The 13,688-nt window shown below is 41.2% G+C and overlaps 1 protein-coding gene across 9 annotated transcripts in view; it reads right to left on the bottom strand.

The window, feature by feature from the left end:
- ZMYM2 (zinc finger MYM-type containing 2) overlaps nt 1–13,688 on the bottom strand; it is a 155,231-nt gene that overhangs the window by 64,015 nt on the left and 77,528 nt on the right. For all 9 annotated transcript variants that reach the window (XM_067562833.1, XM_067562832.1, XM_067562831.1 and 6 more), the window contains 2 exons: nt 8,762–8,878; nt 3,133–3,283 (listed from right to left, as the gene is read on the bottom strand). In XM_067562833.1, coding sequence (XP_067418934.1) covers nt 3,133–3,283; nt 8,762–8,878 — 268 coding nt within the window. The remainder of the gene's footprint in view (nt 1–3,132; nt 3,284–8,761; nt 8,879–13,688) is intronic.

The following is a 13,688-nucleotide window of genomic DNA, read 5'->3' as shown; positions in this document are numbered from 1 at the left end:
CAACTATTAACAACAAACAACAAAAACTATTTTATACTTCATTCAGCTTTCTCCTTTTAGGATAGGTCAGACATGAAGTGGCTTAAAAAGAAAATTCCTAGATAAGAATATAGATTTCCTTCTTCTAGGTTGTTAAGATTTGTAACAGTGTGAAGTTAACAACAGTGAGTGCCAACCCAAGAGAAAGAAAGATTAACTATATACAAATTCTGGCTTAGCTACATCGCTCGTTACCACACAGCAAGCCAGGGTGTGAACATACAGTGCACTGGCCTGCCACACACTAACTGACCATGTGAATCCTGTTGCCAAGCGCTACAGAACTTCTGACACACAGCAATAGGATCCACATGGTCAGTTAGCACGTGGCAGGCTAGCATGCTACACATTCACTGCCCGGTTTGCCATGCACTAACTAGCTATACAGATACAGCCTGTGAGTGCAAAGGAAAGAAATTACTGAATCACAACTTATAGAAATCTGTTCAAGACTGGATATGTTCTTAAGGCACTTCAGAGAAAACATGTACTGAAAGCCAAGTTACTGTTCTGCAGATTTCCTCGTATGATGGATTTGTTCATTCTGTCTTCTGCAGCTTGGATGGAAGCATTGCCCATCAATTTGTCCTCATCAATTAAGGACTGGAAGTGGGCTCTGTCTTCCTAAAGAAGCTTGTCTTTAAAATCTAAAAACTTTATATAATTGGTGATGAGCCTGGAAATTCAAAATCCTGAACTGCAGAGAAGTGGAGATCTTTCTTCCCAGGAGTTTCAGCCATTTGGCACCCTTCTTTGAGGGAGCAGGTTTTGGGTGTTGCAGCCTGGATCTCTCAGTGATTGCTTGCACCACCAGGGAGTTAGGCGGTGGGTGCAAAAATAGAAACTCTCCCCCCTTGCATGAAACAAAAGTAGCTCTCTTTAGGATGGGAGCACAAAAAGCAGGAGCGTACCACACCATTTTTGCTGGATCTACAATGGCCTCATTGATCAGGTGGGCCACTTGACTGTGGCCTGAGAGCTGTAAAATGTCCAGCAACCTATGTTGGAGCTCCTGAACTTCTTTGAGTTGTATCTGCAGCTTGGACGCCACCCTGTGCAGGAGGAGTTTCTGATTCTGCCTGATGATTTCAGGCAGTAACAGTGAAGATGGGGTAACTGACTCATCAGGGGAAGATGATGAAATTGCTCTGAGAACCATTGAATCTGGATCACCTTTGTCCTCCAAATACTCCTACTGGACTGCTTGGGATTGGCCAGGAGAAGGTAAATAAGGCTCATGCACCAATCCGGGGTGCCCCAATAGTGCCAGTATGAGGGATTAAATGCGGGAGGAAGAAACAGCAAGTTTTTTTTGGTTTGGTTTAAAGATTTTAGATTAAAAAGTGCTCTACTACAAACTGAAATCGGAATCCTACTGTTTGTTCTACTTGGAGGAAAAGAATTCTGGGCAGGGTTTCCAAGATGGGGTCAATATGCCTCTAAGTCCTAATGATCACAACCATACAGAAGCACTGTAAGCATGACTCCTGACAGACATTTAGCTTAATGTTTATTTTGATGCCCCATTGTTCCGTAGGCAGTAAGACAGCATTCCTAATGCAAGCCTGGCCTTGGCTATCCAATGAGTAATCTCATCAATTGTGGCACTCCATGACAGCATATTCTGTAGGTAGCAAAACTTCTCCATGGACTGGAGAGAAGCACTGCTGGTCTTAATAATTTGGTAGACATGTGCATTCCCCGGCATAGGTTGGTACTATATTTCAGTTTTCTTTAGGCTGAAAATGAAACTAAAATGATTCACTGCACAGCTGAAGTGATCAGTTATAATTTGAATATTATCAATCAAGGGAGCAACCAGTGCTGTCACCTTCCCAGGGACAGCGCTATTCACCACCGAATGATAATGAATACCTATCAAGACAGCAAACTGTAGCTTGAAAGGGACTTTCATAATCCATTTGTGTGTAGAAATGATTTCCTGGTGACTTTTCTTTTTTCCTTCCAGGGTTGTTGTAGGCATATTGATATGAGATAAAGTAAGTGAGGCAGTATCTTCTACTGGACCAACTTCTGTTGGTTGAAGGTACAAGCTTAATTTTTAAATTTTTATTTTGTTAAGACAATGGTGAATTATGCATTTAGGATTAATTAAATCATTAATTTTTTACTTGTATTTTGTGCTAAGCTATCTTTGGACAGAAATTCAAATTCAATTAAAAATGCACAAAAACAGCAATTTTTTAAAAAGAATTATTAAATAAAACTACAATACCTTAAATGTGCAGGATACGTATGAAAAAATTTATCAGAACATGTTTTGCATTTAAAATCAAATTATTAAACAAAAAGAATTCTCCATAATTAGTGAACTGAACTGATTATTTCTAGCCACCTGGTTCACCAAGATTTTATAACTAGTAGACCTTATCCTCTCACACCTAGATTTATTCACAGACTGGAACATGAAAACTAGATATCCTGCTTTTTCAACATCCAACTGGTTTCTCAACTATGAATAAATGAGTCATCAAATTGAACCAGTTGAATAAACTGAAATGGAGAAAATATTCTCTTTGCATCTCCAGAAAAGAATACCTCAGTTTAAAAGTTGGTTTAGTACTTCAACAAATTCTGGTTCCAGGTGCTTAGTCAGTGACTTCCATCAGTTCAGTGGTTTCACTTTCTTTAAAAAACTGGTAGCAAACATCTATTGTTTATATTATTTTTTTAATCAAATTCAAATAGGTTACTAGATTATAATAATTTTAGTCCTTAACATAGGTTGTTAATTTCAAATTTAATTTTAAATGTTTATTTTTTCAAAATAAACCTGCATTTAATTTAAATTAAAAAATCTCATTACATAAAAAGACCGATTTATTTATTTTTAAATCTAATTTTATCCACCCTTCTAAACAACAGAATGACATGCTTGAAATGTCTCAGGGCTTCAACAAGCCCACGCCCTGGGGGTGGGGACGGGACCATTCCAGCTCAAATACTGCTGAATAAGTTAGTAATTTATACATTTTTAGTGTGAAATCTTTCATCATCATAAAGCAAAGGTAAACAGACTACAGTACAAATACAATAAATGAGATCAACACCATAAAAAAGAAAAATGCATACCTTCACTACAGAATGGTCTTTTGATACCAGAGAAATTCACTGTTTCGTGCAGCGTTTTTTCCTCTTGGCAGTATTCACAGTATGTAACTATGCAGTGCAGTTTCTTATAATCATCAGAACAAGTTCTACTGCAGAATTGGTATACTTTGTTCTAAACACAAAATAAAGCATCACAAAAGGAGTTAAGTGCTAAGATTTATATAGTGAAACTTTAAACAAGAATCTGCCTTTAATACACAAATGCTTAAAAAATATGGCATGAGCAAATAAGCAAGTACATGTAAGGTAGTGTGACTTCTACCAATAAAATTAACAGCTTTTGATTAAACGGACACTCAATGCTACAAAAATTATTTGTTATTAAGTATTTCACATAGAGAAAATGACAACTGGGAAAGAATACACATTGGTGGATCTTAAAAAGCAATGTATTTCCTTCAGCTATTTTCCTCCTTTTCAATTTACAGACATGTTTCAAGATGGTCTAAAATCAGCTATAACCTCTACAGAAGAGTAGCTGAATAGGAGACAGACAACTGTTATCCACCTGTTCTGTAGCTGTTCTTTGAGATGTGGATACAGATGTGCAGTCCACTCACGTGCCAGCATCTAGTGCAGTGGTTCTTAACCTTTCCAAACTACTGTACCCCTGAAGCCTGAGTCCCACCCCCACGGGGCTGAGGCATGTAACTTAGTTTCATGGCACCCCTGTGGCTCCAGGCAATTGCCTTTCTTGCCATCCCCAATACCAGCTCTGCACTTGCGACCCCTCTAAAACCCCAGATTAAGAAACACTGATAGTGCATCGAAGCAATTTGGTTAGAAGTACCCATCAGAGCTGCACACATGACCTCTGGCCCCTCAGAGCCCCACCCAGGGCTATTTAAGGGCAGCACCATCCCAATAACTCCCAGTTCCTTTGCACTGGAATCCAAAACTGCAGACTTCAGTGTACAGGGGATGGGTCATGGAATACACATCTGCATCCACATCTTGAAGAACAACAGTTACAGAGCAGGTAGATAACCACGTTTTCTTTGAGTGGTTGCAGACATGTATTCCACTGAGATGACTCACAAGCAATAACAGAAGGAGGTAGGGCTCAAAATCTATTTACATAGCAACTATAGAACTGCTTTTCCAAAGTTGCCATCTGATCTAGATGCTGTCTTAGGGTAGCATTTGGTAAAAGGAAGTACAAAAGACATGGTAGCAGCCCAGCAAATGTCTAATCTGAGATTATTTACTGTAACTGGAAGTTCTTTGAGACGTGTGGTCCCTATCTGTTTATCCCATTTGTTGGTATGCATGTGCGCCATGTGCCTGAGTCCAGAAGTTTTTCCGAGCAGTATTCATTGACCCACACATGCTCCTGACCGAGGGTATAAGGGCACTGCAGGTCGACTTCACTCCAATTCCTCCTCTTACTGCATTATAATCAAGACCAAAGCAAAGGCAAAGGAGGGCCGGTAGTGGGATAAAGATAGCGTTCACACATTTCGAAGAACCTCCAGTTACAGTAAATAACCAGCTCTTCTTCCTCAAGTGCTGGTCCTTATGTGTATTCCATACGTGGGTGACTTGCAAGCAGGGATCAGTGTGGAGGTGGGTACAAGGAGGCTGATAGCAGAACTGTTTGTAATATGGGCCTTGCTATTGCTGCATTCACAGCTGTTATTTCAGTCAGGGCGTAGTGTGCTGTAAATGTGCGTCAGATTGCCAAATTGCAGCTTTGCAAATCTCCTGCACTGGGACATCTGATAAGGATGCTGTGGAGCATTTTATAGTATTCCAGTATGCATCCCAAGACCCACTTAGAAATTCCCTGGGAGCATATGGCTTGGACCTTTGATCTATCTGCTATGGCGACAATCTTGGAGACTTTCTAATGGGCTTGGTTCTCTGCAGATAGAACTCCAGGACGTCAAGGGAGCACAGTTTCTTGTCTCCAGGAGAGGGATGAGATTTTGGAAAAAAATACAGGTAAGTGAACTGATTGGTTGATATGGAATTTATACAATCTTAGGGAGGAACTTGGGATGTAGCCAGAGAGAGACCTTTTCTTTGTGGAATACTGCGTAAGGAGGGTCTGCCATGATGGCTGCTAGCTCACTGACCCTCCTGGCCAAACTGATGGCTACTAAGAACGCCACTTTCATGGTGAAGTAGGTCATGGCACAGGTTGCCATAGGTTGGAAGGGTGGACCTGGGAGAGTTGACTGGATGAGGTTATGGTCCCATTGGGGCGTGGGCTTGATGATGGGTGGGAAGCTTCTGATCAAGCCTTTCATAAACCATTCTGTCATTGGGTGCATGAAGATAGAGCATCCATCCACCAAGGAAAGGAAGGCGCTAACAGTTGCTAGGTGTACACAAAGCGAGCTAAAGGCTACACTTGGTGTTTTTAGGGCGAGGAAATAGTTGAGGATAACCAGAATGCCTACCGTGATAAGGGAATGGTGGTGGCAGTATACCCAAGTCAAGAAGGGGCATCATTTAGCATGGTAGCATGTTCTGGTAGACTCTTTCCTGCTTTGGTTAAGGACCTCTTAGACCGAGGCAGAACATGAGCATTCTATGTTTGATGCCCATCCAAACACCAGGCCCGTGAGGTGGAGTGAGCTCAAGTTGGGATGTCTTAGTCTCCCAGGGTCTTGTGTCAGAAGAACCAGGAATGGGCGGATCCTGATGGGTGGGCTTGTGGACAGGCTAAGGAGATCTGTGAACCAGAACTGTCTGGGCCAATAGGGGGAGGAGGATGGTGGCTGCATCTCAGTTAATCTTCTGGAGAACGTTTGTTATGAGGGGAATGGGGAAAAGGCATATCAGAGGCTGCCTGTCCAGGGAAGCAAGTGAGTGTTGCCCTGTGCGTTGCTGCCCATGGCCCCCCCTGGAGCTGTACATATGAAGCTTTCTGTTCATCTGGGACGCAAACAGGTCCCAAAGGTGAATACTCCACTGAGCAAAGATGTAGGTCAGAACTGTATAGTGTATTTCCCATTCATGATCTACATAGAGACTTCTGCTTAGTCTGTCCGTTAGGGAGTTCTAAGCAGCTGGGAGGTATACAACCTGTATGGTAACCTGATTCCTGACACATCAGTTCCACAGTATGACTGCCTCCAAGCAGAGGGGGAACGAGAGCTTGATCCTCCCTATTAGTTTATAGATACACCACCACGGTGGCGTCTGATGGGATGTGCACATGGAGGGAAGATATGAGGGAAAGGAAGGCCTTGCAGACTAGGCTTGCTGAGTTCCAGCAAGTTTATATGCAGCCTGGCTTCGTGTGGTGTCCATGTCCCCTAGGCTGCATAGTGGTCCAGGTGAGCACCCCATCCAGTAGGGGAGGCCCTTAATATTGGAGGGCAAAAGGGTCCCCACCATGACCTTGAATGGGTTGGACCACCAAGCAAGAGAGAGGCAAAAACCTCCTGAGGGAACGGTGACTCTGGAGTTGATGTGGTCCTTGGTCAGCCAGTAGGTCAAGTGGAGCCAGCCTTGTAGACTCCACAAGTGAAGCCTGGCAAAAAGTGTCATGTGCATGTGGCCACTGTACAACTAAGATTTCTAAACTACAGGATAACTATGTACAGTAAAAATATAAAATAACACTTTTAAAGATTAGAAGAGCGAAGGTGGACAGGGTTCCAACTCAGGCCATACAGCAGTAAGAGGAAACTGGAGTGGTGTCAACCTGCATTCCTCAGTTGGGGGCACAAGGGGAGATACAGCACATGTGTGGGTCAACATACATGGCTTGGAAAAACTTCCAGACTCAGGCGCACATGCAAACCCATGTGTGGAATATGCATAGGGACCAGCACTTGAAGAAGAAAGAAACATCATTGAGAAATGTGACTGAAGTCACTCGAGCCTCATCAAATGAGCCACCAGTCTCCGTGGAGGCGTGGTTTGAGCTACCCCATGTGCAGTCATAATGCAAGAAGTAATCTAACTTTGTGGAAACCTTTAGACACGTCATCTGATCCACAGAGGAGACAAAAAGTTGAAGTGATACCTGAAATGGTCTAACACCAATGCACATCTCACATCCAAGGAATGAAGATGCTGCTCATCTGCATTTGAGTGAGGCTTAGGAAAAAATACAGTTAAATATATTGTTTGGCAAAGATGAAACTATGACACCGCTTTAGCCAAAACCTTGGTGTGGCCTCATGGTCACTGTCTTTGAAAATCTGAGGATATAGAGGCTCTGCCATTAAGGCTTGCAGTTCGCTAATTCTCCTCATATAAGTAATAGCTGCCTTTTTTTTTTTTTTTTTTTTTTTTAATTGCTGTCTTTTGGCAAGGGAGATACAGAGAGCAAGTTGCTAAGAGCTCAAAACAGAGGACCCATAAGGGCAATCAGTATAGTATGGAGGTCCCACAAGGGAATAATTTCTTTTGCAGGTGGAAAGAGGACAACACCTTTTAGAAAGGTAGCTATCATGGAGTTAGAAAATCCCAACTTCCCTTGCACTGAAGGATAAAGTGATGAGCTCGCTGCTAAGTGGGCCCTCAATAAGATGGGAGACAGACCTGAGGGCCTAGGATGTAACAGGTAATCCAAAAGGACTTGAATGAGTGCTAGCATCAGTCCTTCTCCCCCAACCCCCACCCGCCCTGCCACTGCAGCCAGACAAAAGGAGTTCAGCAAGGAGCCAGCCTCGTTGCTGATCTCCTGTCCCCCTGGGTGCACCAAGGAAATCGCAAGCGTCCTGTAGCCCTGTGTGCAAAGTATGGCAAAGTGCTCTGCCTGGGTCCCTAGGCAGTGGCTCACTTTTGCAGCCAGGGGGACGGGAGATTAGTGCTCCCCTTCCTCTGGCTCCAGCAGGGACCCCAGCGCCTATGGAACCAGGCAGAGCACTTTGCCATACTCCCTGCTACAGCCAGGGGGAGAGGAGTGCTTATCTTACAGTCCTTGACTACAGCAAGGAGCTTGCACAGGTCTTGTAGCCCCGCGGCAACACACTCCGCCTGGGTCCTTAGGCAGCAGCTCCTTGCTGCAGCCAGCAGGAGGGAAGCAGAGGGCCTCTTTGAAAGACTCTGAGGGCCACTTTTGGTCCACAGGCTGGGAACTACTGCTCTAACTCAAGCCATAGAACTGAGGAGGTTCGGGGCGGCACCACCTTTCAACAGCCATAAGAGGGACTACAAGGGGCCAAAAGAAGCACGCACCACCCAATGGGCACTACTAAGCAAAGTTCTCCAGCTCTGGTATATGCACACCTGAGTGGAATACATGTCTGCAACTACTCAAAGAAGCAAGCTTCAACCTCTACAGCTGAAATGAAAGCAGAAAAGTACCTTTCACTTTAAATTCTAGACCTTTTTTGCTTTTGTATAAGTATTTGTGTACACACATGCACACGCACTCTCTCTCTCAAAGCCTTTTGCTTCCATCAGTAAAACACAAATTTAATTATACGTTTCACAGGATTAATACCTAATTTTTACTAATTAAAATATTAAAAAGAAAAGTTACTCAAACTTTAAGAACTACCCCACTATTAAGAAATACAGACTTAAACACAACATAGGTTTAAACACCCCTTTGTAAATAACCTATTAGGCAAGTACATGTAACCATCCTCTATTTCTGCCTCAGTATTATCAAGGAACTTACCTCCCACTCCAGTACTTCTGGCTTTGAGCAAAAAGAACTTTTGCAATAATTGCATTTCAACTGAATGTCACTTGGAGAGACAAACTGACCATTGGTTGAAGACTGAATGCTAAGAGTCTGAAAAATATAAAAACATATACACATCACTGTAGAAAGTGTGTTCTACACATTTACATTTTTCTTAATTAAAATACATTTAATTATAGTTTGATATTGTCACTAACAGGGTGTTTTTTATATTATTGAATTCAGGAGCTTTCCTTGTAGAAGACATAATAGTTAAGTCCTTCCACTTTTGATTCATTCTCCCCAGCTCTTACAATTACTTTACAGGTCTTTTCCCTCATCTTCACAATCTCCGACTCTTGCTCTTGCTATAATTGATTAATTTCACTGCTGATGATCTTCAGTCTTGTTTCTCCTACATGCGCATCTACTGTACTCAATGTCCAGGACCTCTTTAGGCTTCTACTTATGTGTCTGTATAAAGCTGAAGCGCATCCCCACAGTCACTGATCAGTTGACACAATTAAGCACCAAGTCATGTAGACTGAAATAAACATAATTCCCACCTAGAACTATCATTTATATCAGAAATTTTGTATGAAAGGAACAAGACAAAGCAACATTTATACCAAAAAACCCAAGGCAGATTAATGCTACCCTACCCTCAGGCAAAAGCCTGAGAATGAAAAGGCCACATATCATGCGATAAATAGTCAAACTTGGGTTCTAGCAGATCAGTTGAGGAAATAAATACCAGAGGAGAGGCATTTACTAAGAAAACTGTGCACACAGTACCCAGAAAAATCCGGGGAATACTAGTTAAGTGTCCCAACAGACTCAACCACCATGACAAGAAGAGAGACAGGTAGCCAGATTCCTAGTCATGTAGGGCTTTTAGATCAAAAGGAGATATCTTGAATTGCATTTGGAGGTATATAGGAAGCCAACATCACAGCTGAAGAACGGGTGTTAACACATTACCTGCAGCAAATACCACTCAGATGAAAAAACCGTTGCACACCATCTGTACCCTTCCACTGGTCTTATAAACTCATTATGGACATCAGCCTTTGCAAATCACTAGATCAACCACCTACTAGATTGGCATATTCTCTGTGCTGTGCTCAGGCCTGAATCTCAATCAGAGGTGATCACAGAATTCTGAAAATAACAGAGCACTAGCTTCCTCAAACCCACCTTCTTAATAGCCTTTTCCAAAAGAGAAAGATTATAAATAGGACAATAACAAGTTTGCAACATGATAGGTTTTTTTGTTTTTTTTTTAAATTTGTAAGTGGAGAACTAATCAGAGTTTCGGATAAGCTTTAGCCTCGAATAATAATGGACTCATTGCCACTGCTCCAGCTGATTTCAGTCATCATGCCAGTCAAGGGTTCAACTCACATTTCTCAGGAAAGCCCTCCTTGAAACTTCAAGCTCATAGATGTGTTCCACTGTCAAAGTGGGCCAACACTGGTTCATCTTAATCAGGTAACATACCAAAGTACATTGGACAGGTACAAGGCCCACTCTGCACAGGTGCAACATGTCTACATCAGGAGTTTGCATGAATATTCACTCTGGTGCACTAATGTAGATGAAGCCTACGAGCAAAACTGGCCTAAACAAAACAGAAAAGATGTATTTTTTGTTTCTTCAGACAACTGCATCATTATAACCTGAACCCAGTGCAATGTCCATAAACAGTACTCCATGCAAGCATTTCAGGGCCTGTGAATCATCACACCTGTCACATTATGTCCAGAACAGCTCCTTGCAATAGTATGTAATTTGAACTTGATCACATTTTGGCTGTTCTATTGCCTGCTTTAAATGGTTCTGTTCTGCACTGGGAACTGTGCAAGTGTCATGGAGGATAGGATCTACAACTTGTTACACCCCTCATACTTGCAGATGCCATGACAAAGTCAGCAGCTCCCTCTGCACATCTAACTAGACTGGTGACCAGAATTTATTAAGATAAGCAATCATGCCTATGGATGTTGGTGCTCAAGGAGTTCAATAGTACGATTTGATTTTTATTTATTTATTTATTTATTTTTAAAGTTTTAAGTCAAAGTTTTCTTGTTCTGGTGATTTTTTTCATCTCTTTTATTACTGGAAATCCTCTCTCTCATGTTTCCCTCCTGGATCCAGAGGGAGAAGTCTGAGTCTAGAGAAAAGATCTCTCTCTGGGTCCTTCAACTCCTCATTCAGTTTCTCTTCCCACTATCCACTCCTCCTCCTAATGCAGGGGAGACACCAAAGAGTTGCACCAGGTGGGAAATGAGCAAGTATAAAAGCACCATGTAGAGGTAAGTAATTTTTTTCCTCAGAGCTTTGAAGTGTGGGAGATGTTGCTGAAACAGACGACAACCCCTCTGCAAAAAGGACATTAGAAGCAGTGTGTGTCCATGACAACTGATCATTGATTTTTATCATTTTTGTTTTCCAGAAAAATCACTAAGGGAGGGCGGGCAAAGGGAAATCAATTATTTTCAATGTTAAAGGTGATCTAAAAATACTGGTTATGTGGCTTTTTTGTTTCTTTTGATATATAACAAATTCCTGAAAGGTTTTTTATTAAAATGTTCTCTTTCCCCTGCTTTTTTTTTTTTTTAAATGTTAGAAATTCAAGTCCTGTCTAGACTGATGTTTGCTACTTGTTAAGACTGATGAGTGAACAAGTAACAAAATGGTGACGTGATTAGTGAAAATTAAAGAGTTGAGAATGGAGGGGATTTTTAGTTAGTCTGTTCAAATTTGTTTATTATTAATTAATTTTTAGATAATGGAAATCATTAAGAGATTTAATATGCACATAATTTGAAATAAAAGCTCATAAAAACATCCCAGAGGTCTACCAGAGATTGCCAAGACAACAGAATTTACATTCCTGATATCTCTTTCTTTCTTTCTTTTTTTTTTTTAAAACAAGCAAAGAAGAATTTTTTTAAATATCAAAACAACCTTCCAGGCTTTTTATAATATTGCACTGAGTTCATCTATAAGACCTCTACCCCATCCACAATTAATTCCTTCTTTAAGGTCTACTTCTGCCATGTGTTTACAATGGATTGAGTGGATTTATAAATTGCCTATTATTGTTTCTTTCCCCTAACTCCGGCTATCTTTACATCGCAAACTGATCAGAGAAGAAAGCATCCTTCTTGAATGTCTGGAAAGTGTTTAGCACACAGTGAGTATTTACAGTTAAAATACATAAAGGAGCAAAAAGGGTGCAAAAAATCTTTAAAAATCTTTTGCAAAACACCTTCACTAGTCATTTTTTATTAATTTTGTTTATTGAAGTTGAATTTTAAATTATACATTTGTGCCCTTCTTTGCTGAGCTGTCACCTGAGCCAAGTATGGTCATATTTCAGTGCAGCTGTTCATGGGCTTACCCTGAACACAGAGGACATGGAAGTGCCAGGCACAGATGAGACCAGAGACCACAATCAGGCTTGCATCCAATCAACTTAACAGGTGACAAAGCCAGTACTCTGAGTTGTCAAATTGTCTCTAAAGAGTGAAATAGGAGCAGTCTAGGATTGCACTGGGAGGACTAAAGCACTAGTGCAACTGCTAAACCCAGCACCTGCTGTCTACACTGGCACTGCAACTAGTGTAGTATAACAATGTATTGAACAACATGGAGGTTAGGCTTGCTCCAAGGGCAGTTCAAACTGCAGAAGCAATTCTGTGTATGGATGCATGTATTTCAGCTCTGCTAGGAGATCCAGATGATAGTTAGTACACCAAGTTTTTCTAGTTTTGACAAAGCCAAAATGAACAACCCAGAAACACTCTGATTGCTCCAATAGTGAAGCAATGTAAACAAAAACTCGAAGTGTGTAAAATGCATCTGTTCTTTAGAAGAATAAATTTACCAGTTAGTGACCCACCCAGGATTGTTCCACAAACAAAACCTCAACAACACTGCAGCACTGGGAAAGAAAAAACTCTACCTCCATTACAGCCTCAGCACAAGGACATCAAATATTCTCTCTGCTGTTATCAAACTCACAACATGATTTCCATCACCAGCATGCCAACCTCCCATCACACATATTCCATGGTAAAGGACAAGCAAGAACATACTACCAAACCACCAACAGAATGGGCAACAAGCTGGAGAGTATCCCATTTAAGACTGAGGCTACCGGCAAGATGACCTGGTGAGGCTCAAACTGCAATACCACATCTTTCCCATAATCATAAGGAAAGAATTTCCAGCCTCAGTTTCCTTAAATGTCAAGTTCAGACAGAACAAAAAAAACTTAAGTTGACCCAGTGGACTTAATGGCAGCACAATACTGGATGGAGATATTAATATGATATGGAAGAAACTTTGTACTTAGCCTTGCAATATTATTAGCTTCAGAAGACCAAGCAACACATTTAGGACATATGAGAAGGACTTAGACACTCTTGCATATCATTTCATGAGCAACCACCTCTGGAATAAGAGCATTAGGTAAACAATCCTGTTTTTCCTCTCAGTCACAAGGATGAATATTTACACTCAGCTGCTCAATGGAAGGAGAACAGTACTTATGTACTGGTATAAATGCCATAGTACATACCTCAACTGAACCGTTCAAATGCTTTAATATGTTAATGTAATATTTATTTGGAAATGAAAGGATTATTCATGAGAAGATATATTATCAGAGTTGGAAACACAGCAACCTACATTAAAAGTAGAATGAAAGAGTAAGATCTTGGATTTAAGGTTTTGATCAAAATATCACCTTGCATTGTCTCTATTAGTAGTGCAGAAATGCCCACAGTTGGTAGAAAGCTAAATCACTGTTGGCTGGGACCCTAACTCCACTCTCTTCTGCAAAACTTTCAGACCTTTAGGAGTAAAATCAAACTGTACAGAGTGGCTGAATGACTAATTGTTGGATAATAGT

Source organism: Emydura macquarii, unplaced genomic scaffold (genome assembly GCF_026122565.2).
Source record: "Emydura macquarii macquarii isolate MOO-44397 ecotype Brisbane River unplaced genomic scaffold, CSIRO-AGI_Emac_v2 contig_2473, whole genome shotgun sequence".
Classification (NCBI taxonomy): Eukaryota; Metazoa; Chordata; order Testudines; family Chelidae; genus Emydura; species Emydura macquarii.
This window is presented reverse-complemented; position numbering and strand designations above follow the sequence as displayed.